At 35.8% G+C, this 20,701-nt stretch overlaps 1 protein-coding gene across 1 annotated transcript in view; it reads left to right on the forward strand.

Moving 5' to 3' along the window:
* The window catches only part of LOC103177627 (transmembrane protein 33-like), a 38,055-nt gene extending 19,947 nt beyond the window's left edge, over positions 1 to 18,108 (forward strand). The window contains exons 5-6 of the mRNA XM_007891876.2: positions 12,575 to 12,658; positions 17,813 to 18,108. Coding sequence (XP_007890067.2) covers positions 12,575 to 12,658; positions 17,813 to 17,939 — 211 coding nt within the window. The 3' untranslated portion in view covers positions 17,940 to 18,108. The remainder of the gene's footprint in view (positions 1 to 12,574; positions 12,659 to 17,812) is intronic.
* The last annotated feature ends 2,593 nt before the right edge of the window (positions 18,109 to 20,701 follow it).

The following is a 20,701-nucleotide window of genomic DNA, read 5'->3' on the forward strand; positions in this document are numbered from 1 at the left end:
AATATGTATGGTAATTTCCCTTTATGTGGAATGGAGTATATACTCTTATCAGAGAGGAACACAATCTGCTTACCTTACATGCTGTTTAAAGTACAGCGGTACCAAACATACACTCTGAATTATTCAAGCCCAGTATAGGTTGGCAAGAATGGCAAGAACTTTATGTTTGGTATTGCTGTACTTTAAAAGCTAAAACTGCCATTGCGAGCATTGTCTGGCAAGCTTGAGTCCCCACTGGGTGGATAACTGGTACCAGGAACTCTTTGTGATTCTCTTGATGAAAGCATTGCTACTATTTTCCAGCCATAGTCATACTCTATTAAGCAGTGATTCCACCAGTTGGAATCATGGAGCTTCAGCAGGAGTTGCTTACCTTTCTGCATACCAATCAACATAAATATCAAACTCTGGGTAGATAACCGGAACTTCAGATAACATCATCCAGCAGCTATTCAATGGGCATCTGCCTTGTGTAACAGTCTCAACAGTGCCAATGCTGTGTCTATTCTTATTTATATATGTTTGAGTCTAAAGTTTAAGTAAGCCTTAATGTTTCTCTTGCTTCAATTACAGTCAGTTTTTCATTAGGTTTTCATTGCCCATCCATATACAGTGGACATTAAACAGAAAAGCCAGAAACATTTTTTTCAAGATAGTAGTCTGTTGAAAGATAAACTAGGCATGTGTAACTTACTTCTGTATCCTTTTTGATTTCATGGGTAGATGGTTCAAGATGCCACTTAACATTTTCCTATAATTGCAACTTCAGCTGGACTTTGCTTCAAAGCATTGCTTTTATTGAAACCCTTGTTAAACTGAGAATCGTACTGTAAAATACTTCAAAGAGACCTGTGGCTGACCTGCGGAACAATTGCATAGCTTTAAATTTTATAATGCGAAGCTGATTTCTCCTGCAATTATAGAAGAAAACGTTCCTTTCGCTGATGAACTGTAAACTAACTGATGAGTTTGCTTGGATTTGTTGCCACTTGGCAAACAGTAGCCTTTATAAGAATATAATGACATTCATTTACCCCTCATAAACTGGATATTCTGTGAAGATGCATGTTGAGGAGTGGATTATGGAAATTGAGCACGCAATATTGTATATGTGGTGACTTTTATACCTGCTAAACAGAATACTGACAAATTGTGTTTCTTATTTTAAAAAAAGTTGTCAATTTGGCATGGTACCATCAGAATAACTTTGAAATACTTTTTCCTTATGACATGATCAAAACTTGCATGAATTTTCATCACAATTGCTATGATCACAAAACCAATACTGCCTCTTAGATATTTTGAATCTTCAATATTGTTCATTTCGAATGACCTCACTTGCTTAGATACTTACAATATCCTGATAATGACAGTGTTTCACAAATGGGTGGTTTTGTATGAATTGCAGATGTTCTTACTATTCAATTTGTATAGGCCACTCCCATACATATTAGCAGAAAGCTACTTGAAACATCCGCAATTCATTAGGATCACAATTTATCCGTTATGTACTGTATTCCTTATTGCTTGCTTAATTTATATTGTATTTTGTAGTTTGTTGGCACATTCATGGTGCTATCTATCACATAACGTATATAGTGGTTTTGTTGCAATTTCTTTTGTAGCACATTAATTATAAATAGCCACATTCATCATAAATCTTCGTTATTGCATTGACTTATTTATGTTCAAACTACTGTACATAGTGCTCAATGCAAGGAGGTCAGCCAAATCTGTTTACATTGCTTTGTTCTGATTTTTTTTAAAACTAATCATTGATTTATTGGATTGTACCCATTTCAGACCATATTTGTTTTCTAAGTAACAAAATACACAGCACAGATGGTGGGAAAGAGTAAACAGAGTCATCAGGTTATAGAATTACAGTCAGTTTTTCTTCGGGTTTTCAATGTCCATCCATATCACAGCACAAATTAAACAGGAAAGCCAGAAAAGTCTTTTTTTTAAAAAAAGCTACATTTTATTCTTTGTTCCGTTCCATGACATGCACTCAGCTTATTTGATCAAACTGCTTTGTTATATCATGCTGTGGCTGACTTTATCATCAAGCTTTTGTTGCCTCAGGTGCTCAGTAGTACAGGCGGCTGTGCCAGTGCAGTACACATGGTAACACACACACTGTCATGTACAGTGGTACCATCGTAATTATTCCTTTTAAGTGCTGGTATATTATCTAAGAAGAATATTAATTTCCAGGATGGAGTTTATTAATAGATGGATATAATTTTGGTTGTATAACCTCAGTGGGACTTGTACTGTCAGATGCCATTTTCCTTAAAGCAATTAATTAGAACTAATGTACTTTTATATTGTTGGTTTTCTTAGAATTTACAGCTACTTAACTCACTCTTCATGCAATTCAAAATGTGCAGCAAAGTACCACTTGCTCCATAAATACTCAATGTGTCAGCAGAGGAACTGCACCTCCAATGCTATCGTTTGATTTTTGCTTCACTTGATGCAATAAATTTATGCTCTAAGTACATAAATGAATAGATAGTCACAAATCTGTTGTCAGGTGTTGTTGTTTTAGGGTATAGGTTTTATTTAGATTAGATTCATGACATATTTTATTCACTGAACCAGTGGCTATTTGTTACAATTTAGCCACTTGACTCCACTGTTGCTCGATGAGCAAAAATAATTTTAATAAATTGAACATAAAATGCTAGTTCTCCTGCATAAACAAAATACAAACTTAAAATGAAAAAAGTACTATGCAGATGTAGAGCGAAAGATTTTCCGATCCCTGAATTGAATAAAGATAATGGCTGCTAAATTCTAAAATAAAAGCATTTTCTAGCTTTCAGAAATACTGAAATAAGACCATTTAAAATTACATTTTCCATGTGACGTTGTCAACATTTAGCATCAGGAAAACAATTGTGTTTGAACTTGTTTTGTACCATTGTAGATATTTTATACAACAACGACAACAAGATTACATTTGTATAGCGCCTTTCACGTCGGGAGGACGTCCCAAGACGCTGAATATTAATTGTAATGCATTTTGCATTGTTTCATTGGTATTCTTAAATAAGATTAATCATCGTTCTTAGACAAAGTCTTGACAAAAGATAAAGAAACCTGGGAGATGTTTTTCTAAGTTGTTTTCTTTCGGGTCCAGCCTGAACACTCCAGGCTTGACAGGATGTGCTTAGATCTCTGCAGGAGGAAACCCATACAAATGGTTCTTTATTTCAGAAACAATTAGATTAATACCCTCCCTATATATTTCTTTTGCCTGTCTTCATTGTCTTGTCAAGAACAGCTTATAACAACAATGACTAATCTTATTTAAGAATAGTCATTGCATGATCGAGACATGTTAATACCAATTTAAGGTTGCAATTTGTTTGTTGCCATGTAGAATCACAAGTATCGGATCCTGCAGGGACTTCAAGCTGTTGTTTCTCCATCACAGATGTTTCCTTTGAATTATTTGGAAAAATTGCATGAGATTTGGGCAGCTTTCAGAAGTTACATTTTTAAGTGCAGGAATTGCCAGGTCAATTCATAATCCAAATATATCCCCACGTGATCCTAATCTTCACAGGTAAAACATTCACAAGTCTATTGGGTTTTACAACTGTTCGTAGAAAATGCTTTCAGAAGTGTAGCCCACAATGCCAGCCTTTGCTGAATGTCAACTATCCTCTACGTATATGTTTCACCATTTCTTGGCCTGAACCGATTGATGGAGCAGGTAATTTTAGAGGCAAAGCGAAGAGAGAGAGGATAAAAGTACAATATATAGGGAAACCTTCAATGTGTACCTCTGGTTGGTCAATGTGGATCAGATAGGGTGCATTGAAATCTACAATGGAACAACAGAGATGCAAAGAGCTGGTAGCATAGGCTGTAAATGATCTGCATAAGTGAAAGGAGAGAATTAAAACGTAGTTTTGGAAAACTGAATCACAACTCTGCGACATTAAGTGTTAATCTAATATTGATTTCCCTTGTGTGGAAAGCAATATTTTGTAGCCATTATAGTGATCAGCTTTGTTCATACTAATATGGTATGTGCATTGTTCCTGTATTGGCGTAATGCCTCAAAAATGGATTATTAGCACATCAGAAAATAGATTGTTTTGAGCATTCGGGGTGTTACTTTTAAAAGGATGTAACCTATTTACAATTACTTGTGTACGATTACTTTATTCCCCAGCAAAGATTTTATTCCCAGGTTTTCCCCTATCTGCACAAATCTACTATAGCACATATTACAATTTGGCAAACAGATGTTTACAGAAGTTTGAAAAATTTCAAGTGCTTCGGTATAAAATTATTTAATATCCCTCAAGAGAGGAAATGCTAACAATGTTGATCTCTAATAATACAGAGTACTATGAATAAAACGTTTTAGATCTCGTGAGAAAATTGCATTAAAGAAACATTCGCAATCAGTTACGCAAAGGAAAATAATTTGTGTAATATTGGAAAGTAATTCCTGAACTCTGCAAGAACAACATTCTTACTTGGAAGAACCCATTACCAGATTGTAATGTAATAAATCCATAAACATTTAAGGAATGGAAACTTAATCTGAGAATTCTGTGGGAAGAACAGAGTCAGTTAAAATAAATATAAATAGACTGTTTTATATTTAACTTGACTGGTTAATATGTTTAGTAATCAATCTACTAATATCAGCTGCTCAGAAATCTAAATGTTATTTTCTGCCTCAATGCATGTGGTAAATTTCTTCTCTACCTTTCCTGTGTTTCCTATAGTATAGCTATTGCTGCAAATTCCTTGTATGTTCAGGAAAATGATTTGAATGATCTTACACATTTAAAATCAGAGTTCAGTATACTGAATTTTTTTTGTATAGATGTATTTGAAATGGATTTTGGAAGGAGCCGGGAGGAATGCAAGTGTTATAAATCAATGGCTCTTCTTGAGCATGAATGGAAAAGAACCAATACATCTAATGATTTTTTCTTCTACAAGGAATACTATAGATGATTTTGTTCTGTGCACATGATCAGGACATTTACATACTTTTTAAACCAATGGTATGTAAAGCCCTTTAAGATAAATTTATCTATGAAAATTATGGTTGCATTATTTTATATTTTCCTCCAGAACAAAAATTGCTGTCTTCTCTTACACCCCTTCCTGTTGTTGGATGTAAGAATTTGGCCTGCTCCAAAGCCTCTGCCTGTGCTCTGTAACCAGTCAATCAAAGCTGCATGAGAAGCCCTTCTGTTAGGGGAATAGCAAAGCAGAGACTTAACGGTTATGTGCACGGCAAGAACTGAGAATCCAACAAAATTACAAGTCTAAACTTGTATTCCATGATGCACTGCAACAGAACAGCTGCTGAATAATGTGGTTGTAAAATTAGATTATCATGAGAGGTACAGAAACTTTGCACAGCGCTTTTATTATTGAGGTTTTACTTGTGTTGCCCTCCCCCCAGGAATAAGCAAGGTCTGCAGGTTCTACGGAGGTACTACAAGAACTCAGTCTCGCTGCTGCATCATGGAGTGTTCCAGGGCACGGGCTGCTCCATAACCCACAGCACCAGCTCGTTTTGGGGAAAAGTTATGGGGATTGAGCCACAAATTGGCTTGTCTGCTGTCTCCAGACTCCCAAGAATCCAATCCTAAATACAGTGGCCATTCAAAATGAAAGTTAAGAGGGGAGTACCTAGGCAGTGAATGACTGGGAGTGTTTAAGAAACCACTGGTGACCATTTAGAAGCCATTGTACAAAAGGAGGTTGCCGAAGGAAGACTAAATTTCCAGAAAGCTTTGCGGGATCTTGTACATGCAGAGCATGGAAAGCAACTGCTCACAGCAAAGACAATGGATTGTGATTTTTATGAAAACAGCTATAAAATGAAAAAAGTAATCTGTTTGCGCTCTTTAACAAAGACATATATGTTCTGGGCTTTCCAAGTACTGAAACTAATAAATGACAAAGCTGAAACCAACCCCTAGCGGAAATGATGACCCTGCTGTGTGCATTCACTGCAATGCCAGGAACCTGCTTCACTTTCAGATGGAGCTTTAATTTTATCTGACTATTTTAATTCTAAGCTGAATTTGATCTTGCACATATTACATTTTATTGCAGGAATGGTTTTGTACATGGGAAACAGTTAATCTGGATCTGAGTTAAGCTTGGTTTGATCTCCTCTCTTGTAATAAAAACATGAAAGTGGCTGTACAGAAACTAACTTACCCTTTCTAATGCATGCCTTCATTTTGTGATTAATTCCCAGATACTTAGTAATATTGTTGCAGTTTCTTATTCTGCTTACACAACTTAACCCTTGTTTAAGGTTTCAGTAAGTTTAAAAGAACTGCAGAAGCAGATTTTAAAAACGTAACAGCAACAGCAGGAAAGCACGACGTGAAATCAATGTTTTATGGAAATGAAGCACTGACTGTGACCAGGAGAAATGCTGTCACCAGTTTCTTTGTGCTCCTTTCCCGTCACCATTTCAAAGATATATTTCTTGCCTTTTTTGGTTGATTCCCTGCTCTTTGCATCGTGGACCAAACTTGAAGTTGAACATGCAAACTGATCACTTGGACCCAGTCAGTGGCCCACAGAAACTTGCCCTGGATGTTCTGTTCTTCCTCAAGGGCACACATAGAGCTTCTATTCCCAGTGCCGTAGCTTGCATGATCGAAATGTAAATGACAGAGATCAACCCAAAACCACATTGCACCAATGCACTGCATCATTATACCACCCTGCAACCTTTTCTAATTAAGTCTGATTCCCCAAACAGAAAATGGCACTGTTGTAGCTTCCAGAAAGATGATATTCATTCTTAAGGAAACTTTGAACATGGTGGTTTTTGTCATATCCTTCTACTTTTAATTGATAGCTGTTGTCCCTGTGCACAAATGTGGGGTATGAGTGCATTGTCACAATTCCTTGGATGTTTAATTTCTAATCTGGCCTGCTTGTGGAGAGGATGAGCTAAACATCAACAAGGTAATTTGCAAAAAAAAAGCATTACTGAGTTGCTCTCGGGCATTTTCAGCAACTACTGTAATATCCGAGCAGCATTGCCAAGAGATGAAAGCATGTTGGTTGCTTGGCTCTTCCGTCACCTAAGGAATAATACAAGTTAACAAAGCAATCGTATTACTATCTTTTCTACATTTTACGTCGATACCTAGTGTGGATTTTAATTAGTAATTAGAAAAACATAGTTTAAGTACTTTAATGAGTGATGCCATGTTTATGAAAGCCCAGTTGTATGTATCTGGACGTTAATAAACTCAAAATTACCACTTAAGTAACTTTAAAATGCTTAATTAGATTTTAAGCAAACTTCCTAAGTACTGTTTGCTCAGCAGATACAAGATTATATTGTAGGAATGTGCATGCTGCTTTTATTTTGGTGCTGTATTCATCCCCAAGCACTGAAAGACTTAATTAAACCCTAATGAGTTGGAAGGTGTGCCAAAATCCAGTTGAAACCACCACCTTTGAAATTATTATTGTCGCTTTTATTATAACTATTTATAGAACATAGTTAACATTTTCTGTCTTTGGGAAAATGTTTGATTGCCACTGTTCTCAAATAGTCTAATTTTATTCGCTGATAATATAATGTTCAAAAGGGGAGAAAAGCTGGAAAAGTACTTTGTTCATAGTCCCTTTGCCAACTCTCACATGTATTAATCCATATATAGAGCTTCTTAATAAAGATCTTTGATTTTACCAATTTGTATCTGACAGATGGAAAGTTACATATTGGTTTTCTTGCAAATTACGTACTCCATTGATGATCTGCCTACTTCATGGGGCAGCTGCATTGACTTTAATGCTAGCCAGCACTTTGAATCATCTATGGGATGAGCTTGAGCTGTCCAACTCCGTGAAAATCATACCCCCTGTGTACTCTTTCTACTTAGCTGGCGGAGAGCTTCTCATGATTAGGTAGCTGTTCCAAAGCAACAGTTGCCATTAAAGTCAAACGTTTTGCTCAGAAATGCAAGCAGGATGTCCCTTTAGTTTCTGTACTAATGTGTCTCTGGAGGGAAATGGGGAGGTAATATTTTTCTCTGCATCACTGTATGAATACTGGTCAAAATCTAGAATCATTCAGTGCAAAGTACTGCATAAGGTTATTTCTGGATTTGAGAGAGAGCTGGGATTTTAACTTGGGCAAAATGTACCCTCACACCACATTAAGTGCAACAGTGTTCAAGTAAAATTAAACTTTTGTCTATTAAGCATTTGAATTCAAAATACTGGTATTCATACCTTTATTCTTAATTTTTTTATGTTCGACCATTTAAGAGGAATGAAACACTTTGTGATACAATATGGAACAGCTAAATGTAAAGTAAAGGTTCTTTTACTCAGCCTCAGAAGAGCATCCTCTGGTATAGGAAAAATGAATCTTGACACTATCTACACCAGCTGTCCTTATTGTCTCTCCGAATGAGATTGCCAACTTGTGGGCAGTTTTATGCTGTAGGCTTGTGCTAAAATAGCAATTGGATTTTGATTGCACAGTCATTTCAAATGGGATTATTCCTGTAAGCAAAGAGGGATACTTTCAGTCCATTGTTCTGAGCTAAATTTAAAGCTGGGCCCAGGATGGAAAGACATTGTGCTAACCCAGTGAATATTGCAGTTCATGTTATCAGTTTTATTTAACAATAAAATAAGTTATGCATTTTCCTTATTTTTGAATAAACGTTGAAATGTAATACTCAAGATTAAAACTCAATTACAATATTTGCATAATTAATTTTACTAATTTTACTGTAATAATTGGAATTCAACATTCAGTTGTGAAATATTTGGCAAGTTGTAGTATTGTTGATGTTTATATAAATGTATGTTTTTGTGCAACAACTTGTCCACTCTGAGGATTTTTTAGAGGTTTTTATTTGATGAGCTCATAGTCTTGTTTGTTTTGGTCTAAAAATCGCTACATATTTCTCAGTGTCTCAAGGTTCTCGGAACAAATTCTGTTGTGAAGAAGCCTGTGGAAAACACTGCAAATCCTGTAGGATTTCCTGCAAAAGGTGCCTTTTAGCAAACTGGTCCTTGAATAGATGTGAGCAGGTGTACTAAAATGTATTCAACAAAGAAGTGTTTGCAATCAGTGGCTGTGCCAGAACATGTGTTTAAAGCATTTGAATTTTTAGACAAATACACTAAAGGGTCCATAAAATAACCATTTACTTTCTGCTCGACAATTGGCAGAATACGGTCTATATGGCACAAAGCTATGACCAGTATTTTCTGTGGAAACAAAACATGTTAATCATCATTTGTTATCCAGCAGTCGGGAGAGAAACCGTTTAGGTTCACCATGGGAAGTGAACATTGAATCTGATTGTTTCAGTATTATTTACACGTTTCCTTTGCAAATTTTTGTTAAGTGTTTGGATTTCCTCTCAGTCTCTTTGAATTATTCCAGATGTAGGCTGCATTCAAGTGACTCTTTCCCTAATCTTTTTTTTAGGGGGTGGGGAGAGAAAATATTCAACCTACGTTGTAGCAGAGAAATCAAATGAGCAAACGGAGTTCTCAATTGTGTGTTTGGCATGTCTCCATTCAGAACCAACACAGATGGTTCTGTTGTTGCAGCAGAGGCAGAAATACTACATTAATGTTTAAAGGGATTAAAAATCCTCTTGGCAGTAGTGGCATATGTTACCACTTAATTGTTGCATTAGATGCTTCCCCTGCTGTTACAAAACCTGTAGTCACTTTGTCTGCTTCTTATAAAGTATTGAAAGTCTTTCATGTTCAAACCAAGCTTTCAAAAAACTTTGGTCAGATTTTTGAGTGTTTTCCTACTGTTTTCATCATATGTTAACTGTCTGTTATATTGCTTTGTAGTATAAGGAAACATTCATATTGCATGATACTGGAACACATGAAGAAATCCACTTGACCTACATTTGTAGTGGGCAGAGCTTTTAAGAGTTCTAGTCTGAACTGGTCCACTGTGTGTGTATGTGTGTTGGCAAAGGAAGGTTCTATCACATTTATTTCAGTTCTTCCTATCATTGTATTTTCAAATTTCAGAAATGCAAAGAAATGCAATTCACTGTCCTGCAGCAGATTTGACAATATTAACCTGATAAATATGGTCATGATTTTATGGTGTTAGTATTCAATTCTTGCCTATTGAATGCAAGAATACAAAGGAAACTTGATACATAATGTTAGTTTTCCAAATGTAAAACAAGGTTATTCCCTAGTTTCATTATCATTTGGTGTATTTTATGAATGAAAGTACTGTCATTTCTTTAAACACTAAAAGTTAAGTAGTTTTTCACTGTAAAGGTTAATGTATCCATTTTGTTCTCTCCCACTGAAAATAATCATAATATGTTGGGAAAGGCTTTTTTATTACAACTTGGCTAGTGTGACATTTATGTGGGAAAGAAATGTGAATAATATTTCACACTAGAGGGACAAAAGTGAATGTGAAGTAATCCTTTACTTGGAAATCTCTATTTAGTCTGTAAAAATATGTAAAGTCAACCTATTGCTGAAATTCTGAGTTCTGATAAAGAGTCTAATCCGCAAACTTAACTAGTTTTCTCTTACAGATGCAGACTAACTTGCTCTTTTTTGTTTTATAATCACAATCTACATGTGATACTGTATTAATAATCCATTGAATCACAAAACTGCATTCAGCATCTATTTTAATCCCAAAATTAAACATCCCAACTACCTAAATTGCATTGCACCAAGCCTGCAAATTAAATTTCACAAGTGAACCTATAGAATTATTGATAGATTTATGAACCAAACAGGATGGGTATATAGATATATTCCTTGGAAATTCAACTGATGTTCCAAAGTTAGCATTCTTATCAAAGTCCTATTGAAGTTGGAAGTTTGCAAAGTTCCTCATGATGTAATACAACAAGACCGGCCAGCAGATTCTCTAAATAATGTTAGTACTTTATTCAATCAAAACAACATCGATAAGCTGTTATCTCCTACATACAACCGGGACACGTAATTCGGACAAGGGCGATCAAATCCTTCGGGAGGGATGGTGACTGGATTAGCATATGTCGATCATGTGTTGATGGATGATCTTTCTCCTTCACTGGCAGAGGTGTCTTGCTTTTCTATTGATGTATTGTGTTTACCACTTTTATACTGTATTCTCATACCAGCCCTGACCAAGTCTTGGTTTTGAACAGACACTGCTCATGACCAGTTTGTGCTGTCTTTTGTTATTTTTTTCCATTTTTAGCCTCTTTGCATTCCTTCAGGTCTCCTTAATCACTGTTTTCACATCCCTTAATCAAAGACCCCTTGCTCATTCTACGTCCATAAACCATCACAATAACGTTCTCTTTACTCAAGGCTGAAGATCACGCAGATTGCAGAATAACTCCCCAAAGTGTTTCTCTGTTAGTTCTTTCTCACGAAAAACCAACCTGCAGCTGTACCTTCTATTTTTGTCAGGATGCACAATGTGTGAGCACAAAAGTGCTGCTAAAAAGCCCACCAGTGAGCTGAAGGTCTGTCTTGCCCTTTCATGCAAGTTAAGGAATGTTCAGACTCCTGCTTTCAGCATAAAAATGTGTATTTGTCAATCAGATGTTTACAATCCAATAATTTGGAAGATTCATTCCAGAAAGCAGAGTTCCCAGCATTAGAAAGTATTAATTATACAAGATGTACTAAAGAAATACATTGCCTGAAACACCTTTTGAAGAATGCTCTCAAAATAAATCTCTGTAGAATTTTGCAGTGATCTGATCTATGTCTTAAACATCATTTGGTTGACAGAAGAAATAGAACAGAATATGATATTCAGTTTCTCTTAAGGATGCAGTAACTCTCAACACAGACTGTTCGCAAAACAAAGTTATCTTATTCATAGTTCAGTCATTTTGATTAGCCACGATTTGTCTTGACTAAAAAGTCCAGTGTTTGTTTCAAGTATAATGTATCATTGCTGCTGACCAGATTGTAGAATTGACTCGTCCTTTGTTGACTTGAAAATATGCTCAAGATGTATCCGAATTAAGTTTGCCTTGAAATATTGATGGGGCTGTATGTCTGGAATACCTGAATGAGTATGCTTTACAAAATCCTTTAGAGAAAGGACTGATTCTGTATATACAAGGAAAGATAAAGGTCCACAGAGGTGTGGTGGGCAGAAGTATTGGCTTTACAAAATTGTGAACACATTCACTCCCCTCCAACTCATTTTCTCCCCCTTCTTCTTCTACATACCCAAGTAAAATATATTTGGATGGATTGAGAACCCCAATGGATGTTTTGCCCAGAGGACAATTTGTTTGTATTCTTTGAACAGTTATATCGGTTAAGGGAAATTAGTGATATCTTCAGTATGAAATGAATGTTCACCATGTATTAGTATTTGATTAGTTTAATCTATGGATTCTCAAATGCGCCTCACCAGTGATGTATATAAGGTTACAATAACTTCTTTGGACTTCTAAAAATAATCGGTATTTGCTATTCTTTTACGTCTCTGTGTGCTAAATAGCAATTTGATCTAAATTTTTGCTTTAAGAGATATTAAATTCTCAGATGTATGTGTTTGTTTTTACAGTGGCCGGGCTCATTTATTCCTCCCTTTTTTCTACTATCGTTTCCTGACCTTACGCTATGGCTCCCGCAGAAATCCCTACTGCAGGTAGGTGCAACATTCACACATTTTACTGATTTGTTTTTAACACAGCGATGGTTGCAACCAGGCTTAGGTAATAGAATTCATCTGAGAATTTTAATCCAACATTAATTTAATATATACACAGATATTTAGCTTGATCATTTTGGTAAAGAACCCAAATTGTATTGTGTATTTGTTGTGAAATGTTGTAGAACACATTTCTGGATGCATATTAACTTAACATCATATGATTTTGCTATGGGTAAATATTTCATGGAATATTACAAACTGAAATATCTGATTAAATTTAACTATCAGTGTCTAGTATAATTGCTTCCAGCAAGAATGAAGTTGATTTTTTTTNAATCTGGAGGGGAATAAAGATACTGGGGTAACAAGTCAGTCTCGGTAGTGGTAACTGAGCCAGTGGGATCTGCCATACTCCAGGGCACTGCAGAAGACAAACCAGCTCGCCTGTCTCATTGGCAGGGCTTGGAGAGGCAGACTGGTCGCTGAGGACTGGGATTCTTCCTTCTCAGATCCTGTTAACCCCTCAAGCCTAACTTATAGGTTTGTCCCAGCTGCACAAGCAGTAGGAAGTGTCCCAGACAATACTTTCATTGGTAACCAATGTAATTCCAGCTGTTAAACTCCATCAATATCCCAAACCTTTGTCCTCGCCAACCTGTGCCTAATGCTCTCCAGAATTAAGAAAGCAGAGTGCATTCCCCCAGGGAGTGAGTTTTCCATTCCAAACATGGGAATTTCCATGTACAGGTGGAATGCCTGGAACCCTGTTTGGTATGGATACTCTTTCAAGATGGTGATATATTCTGGTGTGAGTAGGGAACTAGATATTGAAGAATCATCTGTGGAAGTTGAAAAACTATTTTCCTTGGTAGTCTGTGAACTATATTTGAACTGTACATTTTTATAATAAGACTGTTCCAGAAGAGAGAACCAATAATTTATTTACTTCATTGGCAACAAACGATTATGGACATGGAACGCTGTTCGTGCCCTTTGGAAAGCTTTACTAGCTATTATTGACAAGCCTATTGTTGAATATTATGAATGCTAGTGTAATATTTATGATTACATTAATAAAATAAAATTATGCAACTTCAGAAGATTGTTATGAAGAATGACTCACAAAAGGTTAATTTCAGTGAAAAACCAACTGTGAAGGATTGAGATCCAGGTCTTTAAAGTGCAGAGGGTCACAGATAATACCAATGTAAGCAGGTCACTTAACCTGAACCATATGTGGAGAACTGAAGAATATGAGTGATGAGCCTCAAGCAAGATTGCACAGCACAAGTCATTCTCTTCCCCCTATCCCTCCACAGAATAGGGAAAACTTAAAGGAATGGAAGTAATGCCATTTTAATTCCCTATTTAGATTTGAAAGCTATGAAAGTAAGTATAGACAGAGATGATCAATCATGGTTTAGAATTCAATGGTCCCTGACCTGCTAAGACCTTGGAATGCAAATTTTCAAATATGAATAACGCAGGTTGTAGGGGCTTAGTTATTCTTGATGATGTTTTGGTGCCGATGGGGAGGGAGAGACAGGGAGAAACTTTATAGGACCTTCTCTCAAGAGATTGAATAATACAGGAAATGGCATAGTCTGCAGAATGTCGATGGAGTGAATGGCCTTTTATCATTCCATGCTTTATCAGTAATGTTGCATTTGCCCTTTAATCATTGAATTAAAAACACTTCAGAACAGAAGAAGGTCATTCATTTAGCCCAACATACCTATACTGGTGAGTTTGATGGGTGATTGCTTATAAGTAACTGCTGCTTCCACTCAAGCTCAGATGCACGGACACCATGTTTCAGCAACATACAGTTCTGGTCATTGTGTCCAGAAAAGGGGTTGCCCAGACCATAGAGACATGCAGAGGAGAACAACGAGGATCATCCCCAGTGTTAGAGGAATGAGCTATGAGCAACGATTAGACAAGCTAGGGCTCCTCAGTCTTGAAAGGAGGCAAACAGAACCTTATAGAGGTATTTAGAATTTGAAAGGGGGTTGAAAAGGAAATTCAAAGATGCAAAGTTAGAGTTGCAAAGTTAGAGTTGCAAAGGGCAATTTCAGGACAAACACCAGGAAATATTTCTTTGCTAAACTATGCCTGCATATGAATGATGTGAGCAGTTTTGTAAAATATTAATAATTATTTTAACTACTGTGTGAAGTAAATCTAACATCTTTAAACTTCATGTTGAGTACACATTTGGAATAAGACGTATTACTTGAACACCAGTGCTCATTAAAAGCTTCTCCCCTTTCTCTGCTTCAGTCAGAACTCTCTTTGTCATTGTAAATGTAAATGGTCACAAATCTCACTGAACCATCCTAATTTAAGGGACGTGAAATGAAGGCATGCGTTAGTTTAAATATATTTATTTATTCCCTCGGTACAATTTACAAAATATTTAAGATTTTCTTCATTACTAATTCTGATCGAAACTATTTATAATCAGTGAATTCTCTCATTGACTGGAGTAGAGAGAATGCAATACACAGAAGAACAAAAGGTGTAGAAACTCAACTGTCAGAGCTAATAGAATTGAGATTATACGAATGGAGCCAAAGTCAATGTACTGTGTAATGTGTACTGATGCACCTTGTCAGCCAATCAGAATTAAACAATAGTCCAGGGTGCAATCAAATTTTCATTAAGTGTCAAAAAATGTCTTTCTAACCCAATTGCCTGAGCTGAAATTACCAAGGGCTTCAACAACTCCTACTGTCTTGTTGCTTTGAGTGCCTGCATCCACCGCTGCCCATCTGCCTATTGATTGGTAGGAAGCCCAGAATGGGAATTCCGTCTCATTAATCATGTCACAGAATAGGGATTAAGACAAGTCTTTGGTTTAAGCTTCACAGCATCTGACCATAGCCCATCAGTGCAGTTGATAGCTGATGATATGCAAAGAATGCCTCAAGCCCCACGGGGTCATCTGACAACAAAACTTTGGAAAACCTTTCCTTCAGAACTTGGCAAATGGATTTCGAAAGCATTGTTTTCAGCAAGAATGATCAAATTGGGAAAGTGCATTAAAATAACATCGCTTTTGTCAATGTACTGTTGGCCAGATAAAAGTTGTATTTCTATTTATCATTTTTATTAACTATACTGTCTGGGTCAGCCTGAAGTATTTGCCAAACCTTACAAATATAATTGGTTTTATTTTTGTACTTCAACATGAAAATCCTTTCCGAAAAGGAAAAGGATAAATAGTTCAACCAGAAGTTACATGTAATGTAACCAAAGCACCTAAACTGACAGGACAGTGTTCTCGTTCACGAGGGAGAGTTGCGAACATCTGTTAATTATTTTTTTTCATTGGAACAAAGGGAAAACTGAATCTAATCAAATGTTGTGTGTTTTTGGCATGTTAGCACCACTGTAATGCAGATAGTTAACTGATGGTTACTGCATGCATAGCTCACACAACCTCTTGGGATTTTTGCATAATGTTTTGTAGCCCATGTACTTATTCAGAGTTTTAATACCTTACTTTCTCTTCTCCCCCTCCCCACACACACTGCTCTTTCACCAGAATCTTTCCTTTGTTAGCCTGAATTTAGACATGACTGCAAAAGTTTTAAAATCGAAAAAAAGGAAACAGTGGAAAATAAATGCGAATGGAAAAAGCTAATGAATGAAAATTAATTGGGTATTTGGTGGTAATAGGCTTAGTTTAATCTAATGTTGTCTGAAAAATTTTCATGCCGTACATGTTCTTGTGTTTAAATAGTCTTGGGTACTTTCAATAGCTTTCAAATGCAACGACTATTATATATTTTTTAAATTGTCTGATTTTATTTTAATTAGTATTTTGAAATATGGTTGGTTGCATGATATTAGCAGTTTGAAAAATCAAAGCAATAAATACACCTTGATTTTTTTCTCAAATCTGCGTTTTTTATTGATCGACCCTTTCATGGGGCAATGAATCCTTTGATTGCATTCCAATTTCAAGCACTATTAATGTGTTTCTTGGACATGCCATTGGAAATTCTCAGGATTATTATAGCAGGGATTCGGGGGTACCAGTAATAAAATAAATCAATTAATGGAAAAACGAGTACTGAATATCAGACAAGAGTGCCTGTAATGTTAAAACATGTTTGTTTTGTCTTATTCTGCAAACATGCTTTAAGATAGACATCTAATTGCCAGTGTGGTGAGGCTGATAATTTTACATTGTAAAATACATTGTATTTTTATGTTAACACATCAGTGGATGATTTGTTGATTTTAGTGATGAATGCATTTCAGTTCATTTTTAACCCTCGGTTTACATTGAGCGTTTCATACCAATTTGTCAAGAATCAGTGGTTTTGCTTTTTAGCTGAGAAGAGGATGCAAGCTTTAATGTAGAGTACAGCTATGAATGACCTAACAGTTTACATATAGTTTATAATAATAATAATCCTTGCATTTGATAAAGCGTTTTATCATGTCTTTAAGACATCTCAAAGCGCTTCACAGAATATACTGTGAAGTGAATTGAGCTTTTAAGTGAAAGTGCCAAACAAATCCGTAAGCTATTGGTTTAGAGTCAAGAAAACCTATGTGGAATTCTTTGTTTGCACTGAAACAAGAAAAGTAAAGGTCAATTCAGAGTTTAGCTGCCTGAGAAAAACTGCAAATGTATATCAAATGACAAATATTTATTCTGAATGTCTTAAATTGTTTGGTCCATGTATTATCAAAAGGATTAAAGATATGTATCGTGCCTCACTCACTGGTGTATATAGAAATGACATCTGATACAATTATATGACAAATAATTGAGAGTAAATTAACGTTCAGAATGGAAATCTGGTACCAAATTTGAGTTGTAAAGTAAAATCTGATCATTGTCATTGTGAAGTCATAAATTCTTGTACAAGTTCATAATGTATTTATAGATTGCCTTACAATGATTTATTAAGTATTTTAATTTTTCTACATTGATTTGACCAGTACAACTCGCATGACAGCTATTATGCATTAACCAGATGAATAGAGCCCGAGTAGACAGAGCCACTCAGTATAAAGTGGCCACAACTGCGATTTATTGCCTTGCTCTATTCTCATTGTTTTCAACTGCGAACGTGTTGTGTGTTATGATCTGAAGTAGCTAACTGGCTTTCTATCCTTTATTAACAGGACATTGTTTTATGAACTTCGAGTGGCAATAGAACACATGACAGAGAGACCTTCCTGTCCAACCTTCATCAGAAATACATGTCACAAGACGATGAGGTTAATTGGTAAACTTGCACCAAGTTCATAAAAGATGAAACTCTCCTGAGTATCAGATAATCTGCATATGGCGGGCATTCCTCATACTTTAAAATGCCCAGAAACTACCCCTTTGAACAGTAGTGTTTTCATACTTTATCATAGCCCTTTTGTTTTTGTTCTACATTTCTAACTTTTAGTTTTGTTCTCCACTTCTACCAACACTTGGATCATAATTTATATTTTTTTAGTACATGTGTATGCTAGTTTGTGTGTGTTCCATGTTCAATCATAATATGTGTAGTTTCACTTTCACAACAGAAAGTTTACATATAAAATGTGGTCAAAGTGAATTGCAGCTTATTTTTAAAGAGTATGTATTCATCATATGTCTCTCCAAAGGCAAGCTAACCACACACCTTTGCATTTTTTTAATGATGTTTAATGATGTTTGTAATATTTCTTGATCAAATATGGCCAGTAATGGAATTTGACCAAACGTGAGTGATAATTACTAACATGGGTGTTTTTGTTGAAGCACAGCTTGAAGTCAGGCATGTAAAGTTAGTGGAAAAGTTTTGCATTTCTGATTAAGGGTAGGTATAAATATAGTAACTAAATTATTTACTGTATATTGCACAAAAACAAGTTTAAATACTCGAGTTATGGAGATATATTTGCTATCATACAGGTACTACATCTTTATGTTTCAGTTTCTCACATTTGAGAAAATGAAATTGTCACTGGTACACAAAGCATATCCTCAGGAAGGAGCTGATGACTTCAAGTTTATAGCTTATGATAATTTGTCAATTAAAGTTGTTCCTAGCTTTGGCTTTTGTTTGAAAAAGGAACTTCTCAATAGCCACTTTCGTGCAGAAAAAGGATTTCTCAAACGTTATAGACCCGGTAGGGTGAAACCTTGGGCAAGTTTCCTTACTCCACACGCCTGATAATAATCCCTCAAGAAAATAAATAATAATAATTTGGTCACTCAATCCACGACTGTTTGTGGGACCTGCTGTGCACAATTGCCTGCCGTGTTTCACCCACAAAATATACAGTCAATTCACTTTACAGTATATTCTGTGAAGTGCTTTGAGACGTCTAGAAGACATGAAAAGGATTATTATTATGTATTATTCCTAATCCTGCACTTCAGTTAGTTTCCACAGATGCATTTCTTTCTGTGTCACCTTGTGGACAGGTCAGAAGTAGCGTGGACAGAACTGAGAGCAGAATACATCATTGCCATTTTAGTGAGTTACTGAGATGTGATGTTGAGCAATTGGGGGTAAAAAATTAACAATTTACCTTTGTACATAATCAATAGTGGGCTTTGAATGTGTAATTTTGCTTTATACATTCTTGAGTATTTATCACTCCTAAAATAATACTAGACTTTTTTGTTTTTAAAAAGGCGTTATTTATAAGCCTTGAGCTGTAGGTTTTAAACCTCAATAGTTTTAGAGCTTACAAGAAATTACTTAGTAATCATGAAAAATTAAAGGCAATACCTTTTGACATTAACAGTTATGAAAATCAACAGCAGCACCGTTAAATTAAAGCATGTCAGTACCTATACTTAATTTATTTCAAAATTCTGCATTGTTTGTGATTCTGAAGGAAGTTGCTGTGCTGAAAACTTGGACTTTTTTTAATTCAAAGAAACAAATGGGCAGTCATTCAACAAAGGGTATAGAAAGATATTTGCATCCGGAGACTCAAATCGTGACTTCTGCTGGACACTGGAAGCAGAGTTACCTGAGGTTATTTTGACTTGCTTCCAGTGCAGGAGTGTTGTTCGCAAAAATCCATTACAAAATATTGTGTTTTAAATTCCTGTCATGACTCACAGATATCATATTACGTAGAGGATAATCAGCATCATCTTGAATCCTTAAAGGAAGCAGGCTCTATAATTTATGATTGGGCAATGACACTCTTTCTCATTAGTGCTTCGTTGCTCAGTTTCCCCCAAAAATATGCAATAGCTGTCTATTTTTTAAAATAATAATTTTAGTGTTGATAAGCAGGGAGGGGCTTTTGCAGAAAATCTTCTACACGAAAATGTAAGACTTATAAATTTCCTGTATGCCACTTTACATTGATAACTTCTTACTGCTTGTGGCTTACAGGCTGTAAGAGAGGCACTGCTGGAAGCTTCAAGTACAGCATAAGTGCCATACTTACGACCTGAGCAGAAGGATCAGCTATTCTTTTAATACAGCAGCTGATGTATGTGTATCGATTTGTGGAATTATAACACACTTTAGTCCTAAGAATATCAAGTTGTATTGGGAGCTAAGATTGCCCCAGAATTGAAATACTTAATCTCACATATGCTCATCGGGTGGCCAGTTGCTTTTGAAGCAAGTGGAATGGCAGCTCACATTAGACAAATGACACCATTAAACACTCTTAAACACTCATAATAGTCTCATTTTTAAAATTTAATGTGGTACAAACAATAATGAGTGACTGCTTTATAAATATTTTGACCAGAGAGCTGACCATAACTTGTCACTAGCAAATTAGTCATTACACCCTGAAATGAGGTGTTTCATCACCAGCTCTAATAACTATTATCCTTTTGTCTCCTTTAAATGGAGTAGATTGTATGAATGGTCACTGTACCAATGTCCAACATCAAAGATTAGCATCTGGTTAGTAAAAGTAGGTGTATGATAAAGGAAGGGGCGAAAGGATATCTGGCATGAATTCATCTGTGTTTTTATATTTGAATAGGTTTGCTATTTTTGTCTGTTCATCTGCTCACAGGTATGTAATGAAGCATGTAGTTGTAACTAGGCT

The sequence above is a fragment of the Callorhinchus milii genome, unplaced genomic scaffold (genome assembly GCF_018977255.1).
Source record: "Callorhinchus milii isolate IMCB2004 unplaced genomic scaffold, IMCB_Cmil_1.0 Scaffold15, whole genome shotgun sequence".
Classification (NCBI taxonomy): domain Eukaryota; kingdom Metazoa; phylum Chordata; class Chondrichthyes; order Chimaeriformes; family Callorhinchidae; genus Callorhinchus; species Callorhinchus milii.